This window comes from Rhinolophus ferrumequinum, chromosome 18 (assembly GCF_004115265.2).
Source record: "Rhinolophus ferrumequinum isolate MPI-CBG mRhiFer1 chromosome 18, mRhiFer1_v1.p, whole genome shotgun sequence".
Lineage (NCBI taxonomy): Eukaryota > Metazoa > Chordata > Mammalia > Chiroptera > Rhinolophidae > Rhinolophus > Rhinolophus ferrumequinum.
In genome coordinates this window covers 61,259,462-61,282,832 of record NC_046301.1, presented here as the reverse complement: position 1 = coordinate 61,282,832, position 23,371 = coordinate 61,259,462, and the positions used below count along the sequence as shown (strand labels likewise).

At 55.9% G+C, this 23,371-nt stretch overlaps 2 protein-coding genes across 2 annotated transcripts; both read left to right on the top strand.

Annotated features, from left to right (window-relative positions):
• Positions 1-2,479: 2,479 nt before the first annotated feature.
• Positions 2,480-21,525, top strand: SCAMP4 (secretory carrier membrane protein 4). Its single transcript, XM_033134856.1, has 7 exons — positions 2,480-2,615; positions 9,338-9,385; positions 11,716-11,844; positions 12,166-12,322; positions 13,505-13,606; positions 18,688-18,805; positions 20,629-21,525. The coding sequence occupies exons 2-7, from the start codon at positions 9,379-9,381 to the stop codon at positions 20,806-20,808; spliced, it is 693 nt and encodes a 230-aa protein (XP_032990747.1). The 5' UTR covers positions 2,480-2,615; positions 9,338-9,378; the 3' UTR covers positions 20,809-21,525.
• ADAT3 (adenosine deaminase tRNA specific 3) lies at positions 2,537-8,027 on the top strand. The gene is made up of 2 exons (XM_033134855.1): positions 2,537-2,615; positions 6,571-8,027. Exon 2 carries the CDS (start codon positions 6,579-6,581, stop codon positions 7,665-7,667), a length of 1,089 nt encoding a protein of 362 aa, XP_032990746.1. The 5' UTR covers positions 2,537-2,615; positions 6,571-6,578; the 3' UTR covers positions 7,668-8,027.
• Positions 21,526-23,371: the final 1,846 nt, after the last annotated feature.

The following is a 23,371-nucleotide window of genomic DNA, read 5'->3' as shown; positions in this document are numbered from 1 at the left end:
AGTATGAGAGCAACTCTGCTTATATTTCAAAGTCCCAGGGATGACTCTCATTGGTCCCGCTTGAGTCACATGACTATTCCTGAACTAATCACTGTAGCTAGGGGTAGGGAAATGCTCTGATTGATGGGGCTGAGTCAGCAGTGGGGTCTTGGAACTGCAGTGATGGACTGAGTGTGGGGAAAGGACAATCTCCCACAAAAAAAACTGGGGTGCCAGATCCAGAAGGGGAGTTGGGTGCTGAGTGGGCAGAATGCAAATGCTACTACAGGGCACTGACCTATAGCAGGGCTTCCACTTTAGGGGATGCTAATCCACTTCCATTCCTACCCCAATCTGTGTCCTGGAAACATAAGCTCAGGTGGTTCCTTCACTGCTTCCTGATCAGGGATCAATGCTGAATAGTATTTCAGTGTATGGATGGACCACATTGTGTATATCCACTCATTTGTTCATGGATATTTGAGCTGCTTCCACCCTTTGACTGTTGTGGATAATGCTATGAAGATAGGTGTACAAATATCTGCCTTAGTGCTCACTTTCAATTTTCTTGAATATATACCTAAGAATGGACTTGCTGGGTCACAGGTACTTCTATATGTATTTTTGAAGAACCATCAAACTGTTTTCAATGGCAGCTGCACCATTTTATATCCTTACCTATATCTTTTTTGCATTTTGAGAAATTAAAAACAGGCAGAAAATTATATTGAAGGGATTCATTTTTTATATGCAGAAAATCTAAGCATCGTTTTTAATGACATTGTTAAGACAGCGGATTGTAATGGTGGCACTAAATCTTCCATTTTTGAGATTTGGCTCTCCGGTATAATTCAAATTAATCAGTGTAATTTAGCTTGGGGCTTCTTGAAAGCTTTCTTTCTTTCTTTTTTTTTTTTTTAAAGATTTTATTGGGGGCGGGGAACAGGACTTTATTGGGGAACAGTGTGCACTTCCAGGCCTTTTTTTTCCAAGTCAAGTTGTTGTCCTTTCAATCTTAGTTGTGGAGGGTGCCATTCAGCTTCAAGTTGTCCTTTCAGTCTTAGTTGTGCGCAGCTCAGCTCCTGGTCCAGTTGCCGTTTCTAGTTGCAGGGGGTGCAGACCACCATCCCTTGTGGGAGTTGAACCGGCAACCTTGTGGAGAGGATGCGCTCCAACCAACTGAGCCATCCGGGAGATCAGTGGCAGCTCAGCTCAAGGTGCAGTGCTCAATCTTGGATGCAGGGGGCGGAGCCCAGCATCCCTTGCTGGACTGGAGGAATTGAACTGGCAACCTTGTGGTTGAGAGCCCACTGGCCCATGTGGGAATCGAACCGGCAGCCTTCAGAGTTAGGAGCATGGAGCTCCAACCGCCTGAGCCACTGGGCTGGCCCAGAAAGCTTTCTTTTCTTTGCCTCTTAATGATTCTGCTTCCTATACATTTACTGTGCAGTTTCGATGTTTCTATTTACTTAGGCCCAGTGCTGGCCCTGGGACTTGGGAGAAGTTTTGCCATCTGTGTGGGATCCGTTCCTGGCTCCAACTTAAATCTACATAACCTATGCAAAGGTTGCCATAACCAGTTTTACCGCAACTTCTCCGAACCCCAACTACAGGAAAACATAAAACTTGAGACCAAACAAAGATGCAGTAGTTTCCTGCAGACTCTACCCAGCCGACCTTCCTCTTTAATACATCTTCTATATTTCTATCTGACTCCTGAATTCTTTCACGGCCCACAAGCAAGCAGACACAACAGGTATGCCAAAGACCATCATCAAATTTTTTTTTTTTTTAATAATCAGCGAACAGAGGTCCTTTTAGACCTGGATTTTTCTCCTTACTTAGCAATGGGGTTAAACCAGGGTTTTCCAACCCTGTGGACATTTGGGGCTGGTTCTGTTTGGGGCGCGTCCTGTGCATTGCTGGGTGTTGAGCAGCATTCTTTGGCCACCAGGTTTTGATGCCATTTGATGCCAGGTGCACCACCCACTCCCCGAGTCGCAACAGCTACAAACGTCCCCAGACATCGGCTAGTGCCCCTTTGGGTTTGTAGGGACAAATTGCCCCGATTGAGAACCACTAGGTTAAACCTGTTTAAACAGAATGAATAACTGGATCTCCCCGTAAAATTAGCATGTTTTGCCCAGGAGAATCAAGAGGTTCCTTTCGCCTACTGTACAGACGGGAAAACTGAAGCCTGGAGTCAGCCAGGGCCCCAGACCAGAATTGGAAGCTGACCCCATACGGTGGAGACAGCCCCTCCGAAACCACGTGGCAACAACAAACTGGCCTCGGTGACTGACTGCAGCGGGTGTCGTGTGCCTCTCTGCCTCAGTCTCCCCATTCTGTTGATTTCCCAAAAAGTCGACTTTCCCTGCCCCTCTCGTCGTGTGTCGAACCTTAACTCAGAGCTCACCCCGCGCTCCCGCGGGTCACTGGAGCACCCCTGTGGAGAGAGGCGGAGCGAGGCGGCTGTGGGCTTGGCCTTGTGGGGATTGTAGTCCCGGCCTCGCCTCCGCCCCGTGCAGACCCCGCCCCTGTAACTACGCTCCCGTCGTGCCCCGCAGCGCCAGGCGAAGGCGGGGCGGGCCGGTTGCTAAGACTGTGAAGCGCAGGGCTCGTGCCCGTCTCCTCAGGTAAGCGCGCGACCCTGTGGTTTCGGGCTCTTGTGGCCCAGGCTCCCTCGGAGGGCGGCCGGGGGCGGCGACGGAGATCTCGGCTTTGGGGGACACCGGCCGCGCGCAAGGGGCAAGGGGGCAGCCGGGCCAGGCTCGCGCACGCCTCGGGTGGGCCGGGGGAGCGTCGCGTGTGCGCGTGCGCGCGTAACGTCCGGGCCTCAAGACCCCGTTTCCCGCTCCATAGCCCTTCTACGCTTGCGTCCCAAAGGCCCGGCTTGGAGATTCTGTGCGTCCAGCTGCTTCCGGCGCGCCCTGCCGTCTAGTCGCTGGGCCAGCTCCCTGCCTCGCGGGGTGCCTGTTTACCAGCTGCCCGCGCGCGGAAGGTCCGCAATGTTTCTATACGTCCTAAACATTGATGCTCATTCCTGATACTTAGGGGATGTGGGAGTTTCCAAGGCCTTTTCTTATACCAGCCCCAGGATAAGGAGCCTCTCTCACAACCCACAAGCCCGAGGTTCTCGAACTTTCATGCACAGAAGGCCCACTTGTACGGTGCCAGGTTCAGCAAGTAAACATGCAGGACGCCCTGTTAAATTCGAATTCTATGCAGACAACGAGTAATTTTTTTTAGTATAGGTGTGTCCCAAGATTGCCTGGGACACCCACTAAAAAATCCGTTCACTTGGAATTCGAATTTAATGGGATGTCTCATATGTTATATGTCAACTGCAGGCCATAGGGGAGCTTGTTAGAGATGCACATTGCAGCCCCTTCCCCTTTCAGTGGGTCTGAGTCCTGGAAACTGCATTAGAAACTCGGTACATCTGAGACTTCAGCGCTGGCTCTTCCTTCCGCTCAGGACTCCCTACCTTGCTTTGCCCCCCTTCCAGGCCCAGCTATGGGTCACCACCTCCTAGGAGCCCTCCTGGACTCTGCGGCCCTAGGCCCGGAGGAGCTGTCAGGTTGTTTACTGCCCAGGACAGTACAGGGCCTCGCACCTGGGCCTTTCATGGATTTTCTCATTTTCTGCTCAGGACAGCCCTGTCTGATGGTGATGGATTCCCATTTCACAGAGGGTGAAGTGGGGGTTAGGATGGATGCCTGAGGTCTCACCAGTCAGGAAACGGCCAGAATGGGGCCAAGACACAACCAGGTCCAGGCTCTGGCCTTCCTAATCCAGGGAGAAGATAAGGTCTCCTTCCTGAGGTTTACATGGTTGCCTGCAGAGCCTGATTCACCTCACTGAATAAGCACCATTTCCTTTGTTCCTCCCAGAACCAGAGTCCATTCCTGCTGTGACCCCAGGCCCACTGCCCTCTGGGTGCTGCCACCCAGTGTCCCCAGGAGTTCCAGCACACACGTGTTTTCTGGTGGGGTGCTGTGGGTGGTCCTAAGCTTGCTGAGGGGATTTGTAGTTAGGGGTTCCTCCAGGGGCGGCTGATGCAGTTGAGCCTCTCTGGCTCTGGACAGTTGGCACTCAGGGCAGATGCACCACAACTATAAATGTGACCGGGTTGTCTACGGAAGCTGTGACTGGATGGGCAGAGGGAAATGGACGTACCAAGGGAAGGGACTGAGCTGGGCGGGACTCTCGGAGAGCTCAGGGGAAGGGTCATGGGGGCAGTCAGGTCACCGGGAGCTGGAGGTTGCTTTGGTCCTTTGAGAACAAAAAGAGGAACCTGGCATCAGCAGCTGCCTCCAGCCACGCTTCAGCTCCCCAGATGCATTTAAGTAAAATGTTTATGCACAGATTCTGTTTGCAGGTGGACTGGATTTTCCTTTGGGGGCGTTGGGGTCGGGGGCTTGGGCAGGTCACCCTCTGCGGAACCTGGTTATTTCTCATCTGTGGACTCAGGACGCCCACCTTGCAGAGGGGCTCAGAAGGCAGAGTCCAGGTGACGATGAGCACCAGCCACATGCCCTTGTCACCTCAGGGAGCCTCTTGTCCAATAGAAAGGGGACAGTCCTAGGATCTCCCTCCCCTGTTGTTGGGAGGAGAAGGGGAGCCCATTTGTGGAGCGTTAGGACACATGGTGTTGCAGTAATGGCAGCTGTCATCCAAGGCGCTGGGCCTGGTTTGGGGTCTGCTGATCTAGCGACTGCCAGATGTCCTTTCCTCTCTCCATTTTTCTTTCATAGCATCTTTACTGAGATACAGTTCGTATACCATGTAGTCCACTCGTTTAAAGCATACATTTTAGTGTTTTTTAGTATATTTATAACGTTATGGAACAGTTATCACTGTCTAACTCCAGAACATTCCATCACCCCAAAAAGAAACCTGTCCTCATTAGGGGGAGTCACACATCCCCCTCCCCAGCCCCTGGCAACCGCTAACCCACTTTCTGTCTCTCTGGATTTGCTTGTTCTGGACATTTCATATAAATGGAATCACACACTGTGGTCTTTTGTGTCTGGCTTCTCTCACTGAGTGTCATGTTTTCAGGGTTCATCCATGTTGTATCAGCACTTTACTCCTTTTTAAGACTGAAGAATATTCCCTTGTGGATGGGATCTCATTGTTTGTATCCATCACTTGCTGATGGACACTTGGGTTGTTCCCACCTTTAGGCTGTTGAAAATCCTGCTGCTGTGAACACTTGTGTACAGGTTTCTATGTGGATGTGGGTTTTCAGTTTTCTAGGCATATACTGAAGAGTGGAGTGGAATTGCTGGGTCAGATGGTGACTGTCTTGTGATTTTTATCCATCCTCTCTAGGAGTTGGCGGCCCGGCTAGCAGGGTCCCAAAGGCAGCCTCCTTTATTTGTGGCTTGTTTTGTTTTGATCAGACAGAGGTTGCACTCTTGGAGGCACAAACGAGACTGTGTCTGTCTTTTGCCTTGCAGACAGTGGGAGCTTTTGTGGCCTGGGGCAGGCCATGCAGGCTGTGGGAGCCTGGGCATGGTGTGTGCCGGGAGGAGGTTCAGTCGGCACTATGGACCCCTGTGTGCCCTGCCCGTCACAGGCATCATGGGCACACTAGGAGCCCCCTCTACGCGTTCCACTTCTGGCTGCCTCTGGCACCCTGGTTCAGTATGTTTGCCAAACTGGCTTTGTGAGCTGAGGACACATCATGGCGGGCGAGGACCTCACATTCTCTCTGAAGGTCTTGGCTGATAAATAAACGAGGGCCCGTGGACCTGAGGAGTGAGCGGGGGCCATATCACAAGCAGTAAAAGCACACAGTGATTTCAGCTTTTCTGTCCACTCCAAGTCGCCGGTGGGGCAGTGTGTTCTGGGTGGGTAGTGGCACCTGAGATCCTCCGAAATCCTATTGAGATTTTCTGTAGTTTTAACATTATCGACGGCAGTCTTGACCAATAGAAATGTAATATAAGGCACATACTTTTTTTTTTTTTTTTTACTTTATTGGGGAACAGTGTGTTTTTCCAGGACCCATCAGCTCCAAGTCAAGTCGTTGTTTTCAATCTATTTGTGGAGGGCGCAGCTCACTGGTCCACGTGGGAATGGACCCGGCGACCTGGGTGTTATGAGCACTGTGCCCTAACCAATTGCGCCAACCGGCTGCCCCACGAGGCACATACTTAATGTTAAATCTTTTAGAAGCCACATTTTTAGAAAGTACAGAAAAATAGGTGAGGTTCATTTTAATGTGTTTAGTTAACCCAAAAAATGCCGTGTTATCACTTTAACATGCAGTCAATATAAGCAAAATTTATGAGGCAGTTTGTGTTCTTTCATTTTAAGTCTCAGAGATCCAGTGTGCATTTTCACTTATGATATATCTCAAAGAAAGAGGGCGGGTGGGGCGGGGAATCAATGGTGGTTTAAACTCCGTGCCAACCAAGAGTTGGGAGGATGTGAGTGAGAGCATGACCAGTGATGCACTGTGCTTGCGCTGGAGCTCTCAGATGAGCCCTCAGATTCGGAACGCTCCTGGGATGGACGCCTCAGCTCCTTGGGTGTCCTGCAGCTGACGGATGACGCTCTGCTCCGATCTGTCTCCCACAGTCGGAGCCATGCCTAGGACGGACCCTCCCAGCGGCGTGGAGCAGCATAGGGATGAGAAGGCTGGCAGCCCGGAGCCAGAGCCCATGCCGTGGCAAGCCCTCCCGGTCCTGTCCGAGCAGCAGTCTGGGGGTGTGGAGCTGGTGCTGGCCTACGCCGCGCCCGTCCTTGACAAGCGCCAGACCTCGCGCCTCCTCAAGGAGGTGTCGGCTGTCCACCCGCTGACCGCCCAGCCTCACCTCAAGAGGGTGCGGCCAGGCCGTGATGCCAGTCGCCCGCACGTACTGGAGATGCTGCTGTGCCTCGCAGGCCGGGCCCCGGACATGCGATCACTGGCCGAGCTCCTCCCGCAGCCAGCCGTGGACCCCCACGGACTGGGGCAGCCCTTCCTGGTGCTTGTGCCCGCCCGGCCGCCCCTGACCAGGGGCCAATTCGAGGAGGCACGCACCCACTGGCCGACGTCCTTTCACGAGGACAAGCATGTAACCCGTGCTCTAGCCGGGCAGCTCTTCTCAGCTCAAGAGCGGGCTGTGATGCAGGGCCACATGGAGCGGGCTGTGTGGGCAGCGCAGCAGGCGGCTGCCAGGGGCCTGAGGGCCGTGGGGGCCGTGGTTGTTGACCCGGCCTCGGGCTGCGTGCTGGCCACAGGCCACGACTGCAGCAGCACGGCCAGCCCCCTGCTTCATGCCACCATGGTGTGCATTGACCTGGTAGCTCAAGGCCAGGGCCGCGGCACTTACGACCTCAGGCCCCACCCCGCCTGCTCCTTCGCCCCGGCCCCCGCCCCCCTGGGCGTCGGGGTGGGCCCTGTGCACAAGCTGCATGAGGACACGGACACGGAAGCGGATGAAGATAGTGAAGGTGGCCTTCCCTACGTGTGCACCGGTTATGACCTCTACGTCACCCGTGAGCCCTGTGCCATGTGCGCCATGGCCCTGGTGCACTCCCGCGTGCAGCGTGTCTTCTATGGAGCGCCCTCCCCCGACGGTGGCCTGGGCACCCGTTTTCGCATCCACACCCGATCCGACCTCAACCACCGCTTCCGGGTGTTCCGCGGCGTGCTGGAGGGCCAGTGCCGTCGTCTGGACCCTGACACATAGGCTCATGCCCACCAGCTCCGAACCGTCCTCTGCTCTGCCAGCCTCAGCCTCCTCTTGGATCCACGTGGGCCCTGGCTCCCTTATTGTCGTCCAGGGGCTGCAATCCTGTCTGTGGATTTCAGGGACACTCAATGCCTTCCAGGCCTGGAGCCTCACCCCACCGTTTTCTGCCAGCAGATGGGGCCACGTTTCTGCTAAACTGAGCTTTTCCCTGGGCTGGAGCATAATGGGGGTCCAGCTGAGCCTCATCGATGGGCATTTGGGCCTCGCTTCTCTGGCTACCTCCACCCTGAGCCCGTGGGTCCACTAGGATTGTGTCCCCTTTGTCTCAGGTTTGACCTGTGAAAATAAACACAACCCCAAAACCAGGTCGGTGTGTGTTGACAGTTGTGGGGCCATTTCCGCCGAGGGCCTGGGTGTACAGGGGGAGGGAGACTTCTGAACTGAGCGTGGGCAGAGCCCTGTCTGTGTCCTGGGTCTGCAAGGGTGTGGCCAGCCAGGGTGTGTCAACTCAGCTGACCGAACAGCTCCTTTGGGACTGTCCCATTTCCCGTCCTTCCCAGGTGGCCGAAGGGTCCCCCCAAAGGGAACCAGCGAGTGTCTGTCATAGAGCAGTTAGCACTAAAACCAGTGTGTTTGTACGGGACTTGGAGCGCGCCATTTGTCCATCCAGCAGACATGCTCTGTCTGACCATGTGGACACTGCAGGGGCCTGGGACATCCCCGCCCCAAAACTACCCTTGAACCCCGGGCTGGGGGATGTCCCCAGCTTGTGGAGACAGGGCAGGCGGGGCAGTGGACAGATACAGGCGGTGTATGAGGCCACTGTGTCTGCAGGGAGGGCCAGCCAGCGATCTGGGGGTTGGGGCCCTGGGAACTCCATGTCACTGGAACTGTCTCACCTTGACTGTAGGTGAGAAACTTGTCCCCAGTGCCCGGCCCCAGGCACAGCTCTCTGCCCGCTCCAGTGCCAGGTGCTGGGATGGTTTAGGCCCAGCTGTGTCGTGTAGGCCGGGTGGGCTCCTTTCTGAGGATGGCACCGCCCACCAGCAGAGCCCTTTTGGAGCCAGCCATTCTGCTTAGTTGTACACGGTGGTGGTGGCTTGGCATGTGGGGCTGTTCTGTGACGCAAGCTCACGCGGCAACTCAGTAGGGCTGCTGAGTGCCAGGTGCGTCTCCAGGAGTTTCACTTGGGTTGCAGTGGGGTCCTTGGCTCTCTAAGGCTCACAGGGTGAAAACTACAGACCAGAGAGGTGGTGTGATTTGTCTGAGGTGACACAGCAGTGAACGTGAACCCAGGCGTGGTGACTCGGAAGGCGGGTGCTCAGAGCCATCTGTGGATAAAGGTTGGGGAGGACGAGGAGGCAGGAGGGCAGTGGGTAGTCTCCAGGAATTTAGGAGCAGCCTGGCTTCAGGCTGGGTTGTGGGCGGCAGGGCGCTACAGTCTGACCCTCCCCTGCGGCCATTGCAAATGGTGCCCAGGGGGCTCTTAGGTGAAGTAACAGCTGCGGTCACCCATTTGGGGTAGCCTTTCAGGTGAGAGCCCAGACACCGCTGTGGACAGTCTGGCATTTAGGACTCCACCTGCAGTAGCCAACTGGGCCTGCAGCTGGGCTCAGGGTCACTCTGCAACTGTGGGCACCCCCTGACTGTGGCTGTTTCCCCTCCAGGTGGCTGCAGGCTTCAGCCCCACCGGGTCGTCACTGCGGAAATGTCAGGTGAGTCTTGCCCAGGGCCCTGCATTGGGTTCCTGTGTCTGTGTCCCTCTGGGCAGTGTCCCCAGGTGGGTGTAGCCCCTGCAGCCCCCCTTGGCACACACCTCACGTTCCTCTTCCCATGAAGGGTGTTGGGGTCGCCCTCCAGCACCCAGTGGACACAGGGAGGCACTGCACTGCCCACGAGTTGTCACAGCAGGTGTGAGGCTCAGCTGGCACTCTGCCTGCGCTGCGCTCCGTAGTGGACACTGTGAGCGAGTACACGCCAGGGGCCGAGCACCTGGCTTCATGCCTGCATGTAAGACAACACCTTCATTCCCTCGGAAGCTGCAGCGAGCGCCGAGGGTGGCCTGCCTTGTCCTGCTTGGAAATGGGAGAGAGCATGCCAGTGCAGTGAGGTGGCCCTTGGTCAGCCCGCTGGTGGCAGAGCTGGGATTTGAACCTAGGCCCCCAGGCCCCAAGTCTGCACAGAATGTTCAGACAAGAATACAAGGTTTCGAGGAGCCACGTGGTAATTTGCAATTGGCAATTTGGCAGGTGGTTTTCTGCCTCCTTCCTGTCTCTGCCAGTGCTTGCGCTCTCTGTGGGTGGTGAGAAATGTGGGGGTCAGACCTCAGTCAGGCCAGGAGAGGAGTGCTGATGGCCAAGGGCCCAGCAGGACTGGAGGACGGGGGCAGGTGGGGGCCATTTTCATGGCTTGGACAGACAGGGTGGGGGTTTGTGAGCAGAGCAGAGTGTAGCAGGCTGTGTCCATGCTGGGAGACCCCTTGAAGGCCTGCTCACTGGGAGGGCAGGAGGCCAGAAGCCCCACCTCTCCTGGTCTCATCATGGAGACATCCAGCCAGCAAGCTCAGGACACTCCCTCCCCCTTGGCACTCGGTAAATGCCTCAGTGGCCAGCAAGGTGGGCTGCCCCCACGTGCTCTGTCCCCCAGCCCCTGAGCTCCCTGCTCCTAGATGGGCAGGCACTCACCCCAGGGTCTATGCACTGGCAGCACCCTCCCCCAGAATCCGCTGGACTCCCGTCTTCACCTCTTCGAGTTTTCGTTCAAATGCCACCCTTTGAGTGAGGCCGCCCTGACCCTGCTCTCTGAAGTCATAGCTAACCAACCCCCAGCATCGTCCCTGGTGGCCCCCAGCTGCTCCAGTGGTTCTTTACAGCACTTGGCATGTTTCAGCACACTGTGCAGGTCCCTATTTGTCATGGTGATTGTCGGTGCTCCCCCTTCTCCCGGCTGGGACAGCAGTCTCTGAGGACAGGGCTCCCTCCATCTGTGCTGTCTGTTGTCACCCTGGCAGGTGCTCAGGAAGCTGCCCTGCAGTACTACGGGTGCATGAAGGTACCCTGAAAGGTGACAGGGCAGCACTGATGTCACACTGCTATTGGTCGAATCGTGGTCCCAGAAAGACATGTTCAAGTCCCGAGCCCGGGTACCTGGGAATGGGACCTCATTTGCAAATAGGGTCTTTATAGGTGTATTAAAATGGGGTCACTCTGGAGTAGGGTGTTTTTAATCCAGTGGCAGGTGTCCTTCTAGGAAGAGGGAAATTTGGACAGACACAAGGGAGAGGCCATGTGACCATGGAGGCAGACACGGGAGTGACGTCACCACCCCAGGGACTCTTGGAGCCCCCAGAAGCCGGAAGAGGCAGGAAGGACCCTCCCCTGTGGCCTTGGGAGGGAGCGGGGCCTGTGAAATCTTGATCTCAGGCCTCTGGCCTCCAGATTGTGAAAGAATAGATCTCTGTTGTCTTAAGCCATTTGTTATAGCGGCCCCAGGAAATTCACACATTCTAAGTGGCAGAACCTTCCCTCGAGACACAGGTGTTAACAGCATCTGGGCTCTGCCAATGAGTCTGTGTGTTTCCCATGATGGTTCCAAGAAATCACCACAAATGCAGTGACTTAAAGAGAAATTATCATCATAGAGTCCTGGAGTCAGGAGTCCCACACGGGCCTCTCGGGGCTAAACCCAGGTGTGAGCAGGGCCAGTCCTTCCGGAGGCCCCGGGAGAACCATTTCCGGCCTTTTCCAGCTTCTAGAGGCACCGCGTCCCTGGCTCGTGGCCCCTCCTCCATCGTCACACCCAGCAGTGCAGCCTCTTCCATCTCTGACTCTGAGCCTCCTGCCTCCCTCTTATGAGGACCCTGTGATGACACTGGGCCCCCTGGAATCCAGGGTCGTCTCCATCTCGGGAACCTCGACTTAATCCCATCTGCAGAGTCCCTCTGCCACATGAGGTGACATGTCCGCAGGTCCTGGGACAGGTCGGGCATCTCTAGAGCCGTTGCTGGGGACCCGGCTGGCTTAGCCCCTGTGCCCTGTCCTTGCAGAGAAGGAGAACAACTTCCCGCCTCTGCCGAGCTTCATCCCGCTGAAGCCCTGTTTCTATCAGAACTTCTCGGATGAGATCCCCATTGAGCACCAGGTCCTAGTGAAGAGGATTTACCGACTGTGGCTGTGTGAGTGGCGGGGTGCTGTTGGCCGGGGAGGGGGGGCCTCCCTGCACCCCCGCAGAGACCCAGGCCCAGGCCAGCCCAGGCCACAGAGTTCCCAGTCCTTGGTCTGTGGGAGCCTGAGGTTTTTGTAATCTACTAATCTCCTCCCTGATAAAATTTGTGCTGGAGGTGGCGTGGTGTGGGGGGTGGAGTAGGTGGGGCTGGCTCTGTGGGAACCTGTGTCGCCTGAGCCCTCTGGCCCATGGCGCCTGCGCAGTGAGGCAGAGGTGTCCCGGTGCCCGTGCCCTGCCGACCCGGCTTAGCCTCCTCGCCTCCCATCCACAGTCTATTGTGCCACCCTGGGGGTCAACCTCGTCGCCTGCCTGGCCTGGTGGATCGGCGGTGGCTCAGGAGCCAACTTCGGCCTGGCCCTGGTGTGGCTGTTGCTCTTCTCCCCCTGCGGCTACGTGTGCTGGTTCCGGCCTGCCTACAAGGCCTTCCGGTAAGTGGAGGCATGGTCAGGGCCTTGTGGGGCGTCAGGGCGAGTCCAATGGTGGACAGAGGGCTCAAACTGATAAGCCCAGACACTGCCCAGCCTCAGAGCTCTGCTGTGTGCCGATCCCCACACCCAGGACCTGTGCCTGGTCTGCCCCTGTTTCCCTGGCCCAGGTGTTAGAAAGCATCCCACTCTCCTGTCCAGTTTGGATGACAGCTTGTGTCAGGGTCTGCAGACTGTGGCCCACTGCTGCCTATTATGTTGTGTCTTTTAATAACTATTGAGTTATACTTTACATTCCACACAGTTCATCAACCTCACAATTCATTGTTTCTAGACTGTTGTACAACCATTACCTATAATTCCGAAACATTCTCACCACCCCTAAAGAAGCCCCATCCCCATCAGCAGTCTCCCCCAGCCCCGACAACCATGAACCCACTCCCTGTCTGTGGACGTGCCTCTTTTGAACATTTCATGTAAGTGGAATCACACACTGTGTGGCCTTGTGTGTCCGGCTTCTCTCATGAGCCCCATGTGTTCAAGGTCCATCCACGTTGTGGCGAGTGTCACACCTCCCTCCTTTTCACGGCTGAGTGACACTCCCGTGTGTGGATGGCGGCTGTTCCCATCTTTGGCCATCGTGAATCCTGCTGCTGTGGACATTTGCCCCCCGCCGGCCCCTACTACTCAGGCTGCACCATTTGCCTCAGATGGTCCCTAAACCCCAGACTCTCAGAATGAGTCCGAAAGGGTCCCTGAGCAGACAAGAACCTGAAACCCACTCATATTTGCTGAAGCTAAAAGGGGCCGTCACTGGAGAGCATGCTGGCTGGAGCAGCCTCGCACAGGAGCACTGTACACAGCAGGCCTTGGGGACCGCCAGGGAGCAGCCCCGCATGACCAAATGCTTCCCTGCCCCCTCCCCTTTCATCAAACTGGAAACAGCCTGGGGCGAGGACCCTCTGGACTTCCTTGGGGTGCAGCGTCTTAGAGGGGCCGTGTTTAGGCCCCTGAGAACCTGACCACGTGGTCGGATTCTGTGTGAGCACGTGTGCAGTAATTTGTGCGCGTGCACACACCTAAGGGAGGGGATTTCACTGTCCTGCTGCGCCTGCCTCAGGTCTTCCTCTGGGTCATGATGCCTGAGCGGCCAGGGCCAGCGTTAATAGGCATTTCCTTCTCCAGGGCCGACAGCTCCTTTAATTTCATGACATTTTTCTTCATCTTCGGAGCCCAGTTTGTCCTGACCATCATCCAGGCCATCGGCTTCTCTGGATGGGGCGCCTGGTAAGTTGGTGACGCATTAACTGTACACGTGAGTGGTTATGTGTGTTGGTCGGTGTGGGCTGAGCGCTGTAACACAGACCCCAGCTCCTGACGGCCGAAGGAGAGCAGAAGTTGGCTTCCTGCTCCCGTAAACGCTCTGAGAACATGCCCGGGCCTGTGTGCGGCGCTCTGCTGGTGAGTGTGTGGTCCATGGCCACACTGGTCACAGGAGCCCGGGAGGTGCGGGCCAGCACCATCAAGAGAGAGCTGGTGTCCTGTTTGCTCGGTGGGGTATCATATGAGGTTTCCATGGCTGCTGTAACAAAGCACTCCAAACTTAGTGACTTAAAATGAAACACATTTCTCCTCTCCAGTTTTTGGGTCTGGAGTCCACACAGGCCTCTCGGGGCTAAACCCAGGTGAGGGCAGGGCTGGTCCTTCCGGAGGCCCCGGGAGAACCGTTTCCGGCCTTTTCCAGCTTCTAGAGGCACCGCGTCCCTGGCTCGTGGCCTCTCCTCCATCGTCACACCCAGCAGTGCAGCCTCTTCCATGTCTCCGACTCTGAGCCTCCCGCCTCCCTCTTATGAGGACCCTGTGATGACACTGTGCCCCTGGAATCCAGGGTTGTCACCATCTCAGGGGCCTTGACTTAATCCACATGCAAAGTCCCTCGGCCATGTGAGGTGACATGTCCGCAGGCCTGAGGACTGGGACGGGGGCACCATCAGGATTGTTGCTTAGCAACCACAGGTGGTGTCTGGCATCCAGCGTTGGGCAGGAGCATCTGGCTGGCTCTTCGTGTGCGTGCTGCTCAGGATTGGCCCAGTGTGCTTGGTTGTTTTTTCTTGGGACATTGGGAGTCATTCTGTCTGTGCAGTCAGAGCCCCCGATTCAGGGACCTTCCCTTGTATCATGTCCTCTGGTCCCCTCGCTCCACTTGTGGTGTTTTCTGGATCTTGCTTGGTTCGGGGCACCCTCTTGCTGTGATTTCCACGGGTTTCCTCCCTGTCATTCTTTCCTGTGTCCACTGGCAGCGCCACCATGGTTTGTCCTCAGCAGTGGGAAGCCACACACGCTCTTTTGTTCCTTGAGGCCGTGTGGGTTTCCATGGCCTCTTCAGCCCCTCCCCTCAGCTCCTCCCTTATGGTTCTTTTCCTGCTGCGTCTTCTACCCTTCTCTGCACGGAGTCTCAAAATCATCTGCTTTTCACCCAAGTTCATTTCCAGACTGCGTCTGCCCGAGTCTTCCTGACACTGCTCCCTCCCCCATGTGAGCACATGGGCTCTGCCTGGACCCTGAGTACTGGGTTTCTTCTTGGCTGATGGCCTGCCAGGTCTGGAGGATCTGCCAGGTCTGCTGAGGTATTGTTTCAAGGTCCCCAAGACCACCCCCGGGTGCTTATATTCACGAGGAGAACCTCAGGACTCAGCAGTGGTTGTCCTCACGGCCGGGGTTTCTACAGAATTAGGACAGAGCAAGATGAGCTGAGGGAAAAGGCACGTGGGGTGAGGCCCAGAGACCATGCATGCTCTCCTGGTGGATAACCACAGGATTTGGTTAATTCCCTCAAAACGAGACGTGACAGTGCATATGAGGTGTGGTCCGCAGGGGGCTCCCAGGGACCCAGGCAGCACCCACGGTTCTCACCGGGGGCCTGGCATGTGCGAGATCCCAGACTCCAGGAGGAGGGTGTGGTCAGCGGGAACCACGTGTTTGCACAGACCGTTTAGGGCCAGGGAGCCCCGCTGTCAGTGAGGGTGGCAAGAGCCCCCCAAGTGCACTTCCAGACACCACAAGGACCAGCCTTGCAAGTCAGGCTTTTCGAGGTCGTGGCCTCAGGCCTCTGTTCAAGCTCTTTTCTGCCTGGTGCCTCCACCACCTTGGTTTCCACACTGGGCAGATGGGAACAACTTCCTTGGGGGCTGAACAGGGCAGGGGACGGGTGCCAAGCAGTAGGGGACCTCAGGGAAGGGCCTGTTGGTGTTTCCCTTTTCTGTGAGATAGGAGGAGGAAGCGAGCGATAAGAACCAGGTGCTGCTTGTGCAGGTGGGTCCTGGGCACCTCCATGCGTTGACTCCCATCCACAGATGAGGCTACGGCCCCGGGGGCGGGGGGCACGCAGTGCGAGACTGGTGCCCAAGGCCCTGTCATTCCCTCGAGTGTGTGGCCAGCAGCCCCTCCTGGCTCCAGTGTCTTTGATTGTTCCTGCACTCAGACCTCTGGGCTCTGCACAGGGGCGTTGAGGACACTGTGCTCAGCCACTTGGCCTCCTCGGGGCTCAATGTGGAGACCCCCCAGCTGCCACAGCTCTGCCAGCCTGCATTCGCCCCCTTCCTGGGTCTTGCCCTCCTGGCCCAGCGTGACTGGCAGTCTCACAGCTCACCACCAGGGGGCAGGCAGACCACAGGCTCCTGTGGGGCTGCCCGTGGGGCAGGAGCAAGGACCAGTAGGAACAGTTTGCTGTGGAGACCGTCAGGCTCATCTCCAAGCAGAAGAGATGCTCTCAGGAGCGCCCCTGTCACAGTCACCCGCTCCAGCCATCCCGTGACCTGGGGGTCTGTCACTCCCTGCATACTCCAGATGTCTGGTCTCCTCAGCAAACACTGCCCTGTGAATCTATAAAGAAAAAGGACGCTTAGAACATGTGACCGTATGATATGTGTGTGTAACCATGATGTGATCTCACCCCATGACACCCAGAGTTGGCCCTTCATACTCTCAGGTGCTCAGAAGTGCTCATGCTGTCTCACATTTCTTGTTCCTTTTTAAGTCGCCTTTTAACCTTGGGGATTTTGAGGTTTGCGGAAGGTATAGAGACGGGACCAAGTGCTTCTCTCACCCCTCAGCCTGACACCTGGACGACAGGCTCTATTTGCGTCTCTGCATTTCCACGAATACCTTTTTCTGTTCAGGATTCTGTGTGGCATTTATTTAAATGTCATTTTAGCAGTGTGTTCACATCAGACCCAAGCGAGCTATGCCTGTTTCAGTGGGTTGGTGTCTCTCCAGCTCTCCCTGATCTGCGGGCTCAACCATCCTGTGGGGTGTCCCATGTTGGGATTTTTCCAGTAATAACTTTATTGAGATACACTCCACAGGCCAGAAATTCACCCTTGAAGTGTACCCCCACAGTATTTTTAGTACCCCCACAAGTTGTGCAACCAGTACCTACTTCTAGAACATTCCATCACCACAAAAACCTTATCCCCATCAGCAGTCATCTACCTATCCCCCTCCCCAACCCCTGACAAGCACTAACCCACGTCCTGTCTGTGGACACGCTTGTCCTGGACGTTTCCCCGTAAGTGGAATCACACACTGTGTGGCCTTGTGTGTCCGGCTTCTCTCATGAGCCCCGTGTGTTCAGGGTCCATCCACGTGTGGTGAGTGTCAGCGCCTCCTTTTCATGACCGAGTGACACTCCCGTGTGTTGACGGAACACACTGTGCTTGTCCATCACCCGCTGATGGACACTTGGGTCTTTTGTACTTTTTTGCTGCTGTTAGTGCTGCTGTGAAATTTCTACACATTTCTATGTGAGTGTGTATTTTCATTTCTTTTGGGTATACACAGGAGTGGCGGCATTGCTGGGTGACATGGTAACTATTTTAACTCACCCATAGATTTTTCAGGCTGTGTCCCTGTGCTGTCCTTTTGCAAGTTCTGTCCTCCTCCCCCTGCTTCTAGCTGCTCGAGCTCCTGGCTGAGTGGCTCTGGGGGATCACCTGGCACCCCATTGTCCCCACCCTAGCCCTGCCCTCCGTCACCAGGCCTCTATCCATCCTCCCTGCTCCCCGCGCGGCGCGCCTTGGCCTTTCTAGATACAGTTGGGGTGCAGCAGGCTCACTCGCCCGTTTGTCACTGATCAAGGCCAGTTTATTAGCCGCTGCTCTGAGTGACGTCATCCTGGGTTGTAATGAGCTTGCTCTCTGGGAAGAGGTGGCTACTAGCTCACTCCTGGGCAGGTCTGGGAGACTGGTGCTGAGGGGCTCCCTGTTCTGCGTTCCCACTGTGGTACCTACACCCTCCCCAGAGACTAGCTGTCCCTTGTTCTGGGGCCCCAGTTCTGGTGGGAGATGACTTGTCCTCAAAGTGCCGATCCCCCAAGAGAGCCAGCACCTCCTCCCCTCCCAGGAGTCTGAGGGCGCCGCCCCACCTGGCCCAGCCCCAGCTGCCTGTCCATTCCACCCCGTGCCCACCCGAGCTCTCCACTGCCCGGCTTTGCTCACACCCCTCAGTGCAAAGCAGTGTGCATAGAATTTCCCCTTGTTTCACAGAGCGGGGATGGGTACTTTGTTCACATGTGCCTGTGCGCACACACATGTTTTTATAAGCTCTCTGTGGAAGGATCCATAGCAGACATATCACATTGGTTCTCTTTGGGCCAGGGAGGGGGTCGGCAGGAGAGAGATTGTTTATTGTATATTAAGTGTCCTGACTCTTGAGGCATGTGGTTTTATTACTTATTAAGAAAAAATAATTCTCAAAAATACCATGTTTCCTGCCTCCGCCTCCAAGAAGCAATCATGGATGAGTGGACGGATATTCTTCCTCGCGCAGGCCAATGATGCACCGGTTTCCTAGGACCCTGCTGTGCTGACTGAGTTTCAACTTCCTGTTCTCCCTCTTATTTTTTAATGTCTCCTTAGTATTCTGTCATATGGCTGTAGCATGACTTATGTTCGTGTCATTCCCAGCCAGGGCACATGGAGGGCACACCCAGCTTTTCATGATTCCAAACAATTTTTAGAAGTAGAATAGTTGGGGTAGGAGGAGAGGACATTTAAGTCTTTGTATAGATATTGCCATTTCGCTCCAAAAAGGGTGTACACCAGTACTAAGAGAGTGTGTCCGTGTGTCCATTCCCTCACACACGACGTTGGCCAGTACGAGCCTTGTTCTCACTTACATGTCTTCGTTGGTGGGTTTGAGCATCATTTTGTGAGTTTATTGTCACTTTGGAAGTCCTTATACGAATTGCCCACGTCTCTGGGTCGTTTATCTTTTTCTCATTGGTTTTTGGGAGCTCTTTCCATGTGAAGGATAGTGGTCCCTTGTCTGGCAGATGTACTGGCACCCACACTCTCTCTTGCCCCTTGCAGTGGTTGGCTGGCAGCGATTGGGTTCTTCAAGGAGAGCGTTGGGGCCGCCGTGGTCATGCTGCTTCCGGCCATCATGTTCACCATGTCAGCCGCCATGATGGCCATTGTGATCATGAAGGTAAGTCCTCTGGGTCCCAAGACGTCCAGCTTCTTCCCATGCATCCTGTCACTTGACCTTCCTGGCCCTGGGGACTCGCCTTATCCCCGTTTCAGGAACAAGAGACTGAGTGTCTGGGAAGTGACGTGATCACCATTAGCAAGGAAGACCCTCTCACAGTGTAGACCCTGGACTGCTCCGGGCAAAACCCTGCCTGTCCCCTGCACGGCAGCCTTCCAAAGAGGAAGGCCTTGGGGCCATGGCTCAGTGTGGGCCGCCGATGACTGCGCCTGCCTTGGGTGTACTGGCTACCAGAGCCCTCAGCACACACACGTCCAAGTGTTGCCCACGCTGCCTGATTTGGGCATCATTGGCCACCTCTTGCCATTTGCAGTTAAATTAAGTAAAATTAAACGAAATATTAAGTGGTCAGTGGCCGTGGGGGCTGGTGGCTTTACATTGACTGTCTGCACCGTCACAGAAAGCTCCCCTGTATGGCACCACTTCAGATGTGTGGGGACTTCCAGCGAGAAACATCTGCCCCGTGGTCCCAGAGGCATCGGCCATGTGTGGGCTGTCCCAGAGCCACGTGAAGGCCACGGGAGACGACGAGGCTGACAGTGCACCCGCCGAGAGGGCCATCTTGGCTGTACATGCGAGCGCGCTGCTCAGGGAGGCCAGCTGCACTGAGCTGCAGGGTGGCCAGGATTTTAGAGCTGGGTTTGGGGTTCCTCCCAGCCTACTTGCCATGTGGTTCTAGCTGTTCCAGCCTGCGTTGAGCCTGGATTCAGTCAATGTACTTGGCGGTCAGTGAGGACAAAGGAATGCTTGGCTCCCCCATATCTGCACCCCAACATCCTTTCAGCTGTGTGGACAGTCTGAAGTGAAAGATCAACAGAAACCATGAACATACTTGGAGATCCCATGGTCAGTGTCTGTGCGATTCCAGGGCAAAGTCCACAGGCGAGCTGACTGTGTGTCCACCAGCAGCTTCCACTCAGTGGCAAACGTCATAGAACAAGAGCTACAAGCCTTGAACACCCACAAGCGTAGGAGAGAGGGGGTTTGTGGGCTCACAACAGAGTGAGTGCCCCCAAAACAAAGGGACAGATGACCCCTCTGTCAGAGTCCTCAGGGCCACCCCAGGTTTGGAGATTTGTTGGGATTATAGTTGTACAGAAGAAGAAAGACATTCCTTCGGAAAATGCAACCGTTCAATTTCACTGGTAATCAAGAGCTTTGAGCTAAAACAAAGTGCCATTTTGTCAGTATTGAATTTGTCAGGATTTCTAGAAATAGTACAGCCCAGTGTTCCCAGAGGCAGAGCCCTTCTGGATGATGGGGAGGGAGTGGGTGGTCTGTCCCCAGGGCTCCTGCTGCGGAGACCATCGCCAGTGCTCAAGGATGGCTGCGTGCGACATGCAGGGTCCAGGGCCTGACAGTCCTCTGCTGGGCGGCCCTGTGAGTCATCGTCATACAAGTTCCCGGCGGGTTTCTCCACGCCAGGCACTGCTCGGGAGTGCCCAGAGCTGCCTGCGAGGTGGTAGGTGTCGGTGGGGGCAGTCTGCAGGGAGAGGCAGAACCCTAACCTGCGGCGGTGTGAGGCCCTTTCCAGGACACGCACTTGTGGGCTTCTCAGGGCAGCGGAGGTCGGCACCGAGAACCACCAGGGCCTGCGGCCCAGGGCGCGGCTTTGTGAGGCCACCATCTTGGCTTGTGTGTTTTCTAATGTTTCCACAAAGACCATTCTGTGGCTTTCATAGTTCACCTTAACCATGAGTGGCCTCCCTGTCACTCACAGATACACTGATGTCTGTTCTCTGCTCTCTCCCTTGGCCCTGCAGGTACACAGGATCTACCGGGGAACTGGCGGAAGCTTCCAGAAAGCACAGACAGAGTGGAGCACAGGCACTTGGAAGAACCCACCATCTCGGGAGGCCCAATTCAACAACTTCTCAGGGAACAGCCTGCCCGAGTACCCCACTGTACCCAGCTACCCAGCCAGTGGCAGCCAGTGGCCTTAGAGGGAGCTGACCGGCCCTGCCACCTGCCTACCCCTGCCGGCCCACCCCCTCCTCCCCATCCACTCCTACTCCTACCGAGCCCTGCTCGGTCCACTGAGGTTCTAAGCATATGTCCCCTGTCCCTCCCAGGGGGCGGGTAGGCCCCTCCCCCCAGCCAGGATGGCAGCCCATGTTAGTGGCCACCAGGAGCTCCCCCAGCTATGACCCCAGACCTCTGCGACTCTTGGGGACCCATGCCCATGCTCATGTCACGTCCAAAAGTGGAGCTCCTTGCAAGCAATGCCAGAAGCAGGCCAGCCCCTGCCGTCCGGTAGAAGGATGCTCCTCTTACTCCTAAAAATGTTTAGTCACCGTGACGTCCACTGCAACAGCCACATTCTCTCCCCTCGGGGTCTCAGAGGGCTGACCCCCGGTCTCCCCCGGAAGTCGGAAGCAGGCCGGCAGCCCTCCCTCTCAGAGCTGATGATGCTGAGAAGGGCTTCTCACGTCCACCCCATCCCGCCCGTCCCAGTGCCCAGGAAGAGGGGGCCCTTCTCAGCACCAGGTTCCCGTCCCCTGCTGGCAGCACAGGAACTTGATGTATGGTCGAGTCCTCAATATTTTGGTCCTCTTAAGTCCCCACCACCTGCAGCCAGGGGCTCATGGATGAGCCCACGGGGACGGCCAGAGGCCAACTCACCGCCTCAGTGTCATGATCTCAGCTTCTCCCTGTCCGTCTCAGCTTCTCCCTGTCCAGTCACTCCGCACTGGGTCCTCAGCCAAGTACAGGGTCATTAGCCAGCTCACCTCCAACCTTCCTGCCCACGGTCATTCTCCCCTCGTAACGGGTGTTCATACTTGCACCTGGCTGGTTACGCCCATGCCAGGAACCTGGCGCAGGACTCTGAAACCTGGGACAGAATCCTTTGGTGGGGTGTTTGGCCTCTTCCCCACACTCTGCAAACAGGAAAACGAGTATCTCAGCAGAGTGCATGTGGGCCCGAGGTCACTGCCACCCCCAGGCCTGAGTGCTGGGCTGCTCGGGCTGTGCTCCACACGGCCCTCTTCTGGATGTGTGGAAGCAGGAGACCATGTTTCTCAGAATGGCCTTTGGGAGGAAACAAGACGTGACAAGTCTCTGTGCCTTACTGAGGAATCCAAACCCTGTCACTTCTCTGACCCCGATTCTTCTAGCTCCTTTTGAGATGGGGAAACCAGATGTCACGTGGGCATCTCTACAGCACCTCTGCGCTTACATGGTCCAAGAAAGATGTCCTGGTGGCCTATCAGCCCTCATGGCCAGGCTTCCAGGGACACTGCCCCTCGGCTCCTGGTTACCTGTTCCCGGGGCAGGAGAGTGACCCATCCCTGGTACCCTGCTGGGCTGCCAACCTCTCCAGACGCCCCGGCGTGGCCGGAACATGCTTTCACACCCACGCTTGTTTTGGTTTCTTGTGCTGAATGCCACGTGGTGTCCAAAGGTGGCCATGGTCCCTGAGGAAGCACCCAGGCCTGGGTCTCCAAAGGACAAGGCCTCCTGGATGGAAAAACGCAAGCCCGGAGTCTCCTGGGCCCCTGTAATGCCCCCAGGCCAGCCTCCTGTGATTGCCAGAGGCCCGTGCTGCACTAACCATGGGCTGGATCTTGTCATGACTGATGCCAATGGTGACAGAGCCAGTTAACCAGGTGCAGGACGAACGCCTGGACTCACCCACAGCACCCCTTCTGCCTTGCTGTACTTGGCACCTTTGTTACGTCGTAGTGGATTTTGTTACGTGAAAATATTCTGGAAGTAAACACATCCTTTATTCAGCAGACCAAGCCTCCCAGGGCCTGTTTGTGGCATGTATGTGTGTGTGTGTGGGGGGTGTTTCCCCACTTGGGCCTTCCCCCCAGCAAGTACCCCCAGTGCATATGGCCTCCAGCAGAATAAGACCAGGACCAGCCTGTGCACCTGAACCTGGGTCCTGTCATTGGGGTGGCCAGACGCCCTGTGGCAGGTTTCACTGATGGGCCACCCAAGCCCCACCAGTGCGGCCCCTGCCTGTGCACCCTGGGTGGCCCTGTCCTCACGCCACGTCCACACACCACTGCAGTGCAGTTTCCTTCAGGTTTTTCTTTTAAATCAACTTGTTTTCTTCACATTGAACAATTTTCGTTTGAAAAAGGAAATTAGCAGAAAATGAAAAAACAAGTTTGCTTGCCATAAATGAAAAGTAATGGTGAGCGTAGCTGGACTAGAGATGACTGTCTCACAGAGAACGGCCCAGCTGGAGAACCCCCCAACCCCCAGGGCTCCCGGGGGCCCGTTGGTGGCAGAGGTTGGACATCCCACACAGACACAGGAGGGAGGTGGCAATCTTATTCCACAGGACATTTTGCCACCATGGGAAGGAAACCAGACCTGCAGAGAGAAACCAGGCACTGTATCCACCCAGATTCACATGTAGAAGTCCTGACCACCCCCTCCTCGGTCTCAGAATGGCACCTTATTTAGGAAATGGGGTTTTTATAGATGTAATTAGGGTGAGGTCAGATAGGAGTAGGGTGGCCCTAATCCAACATGACTGGTGCCCTTATATGA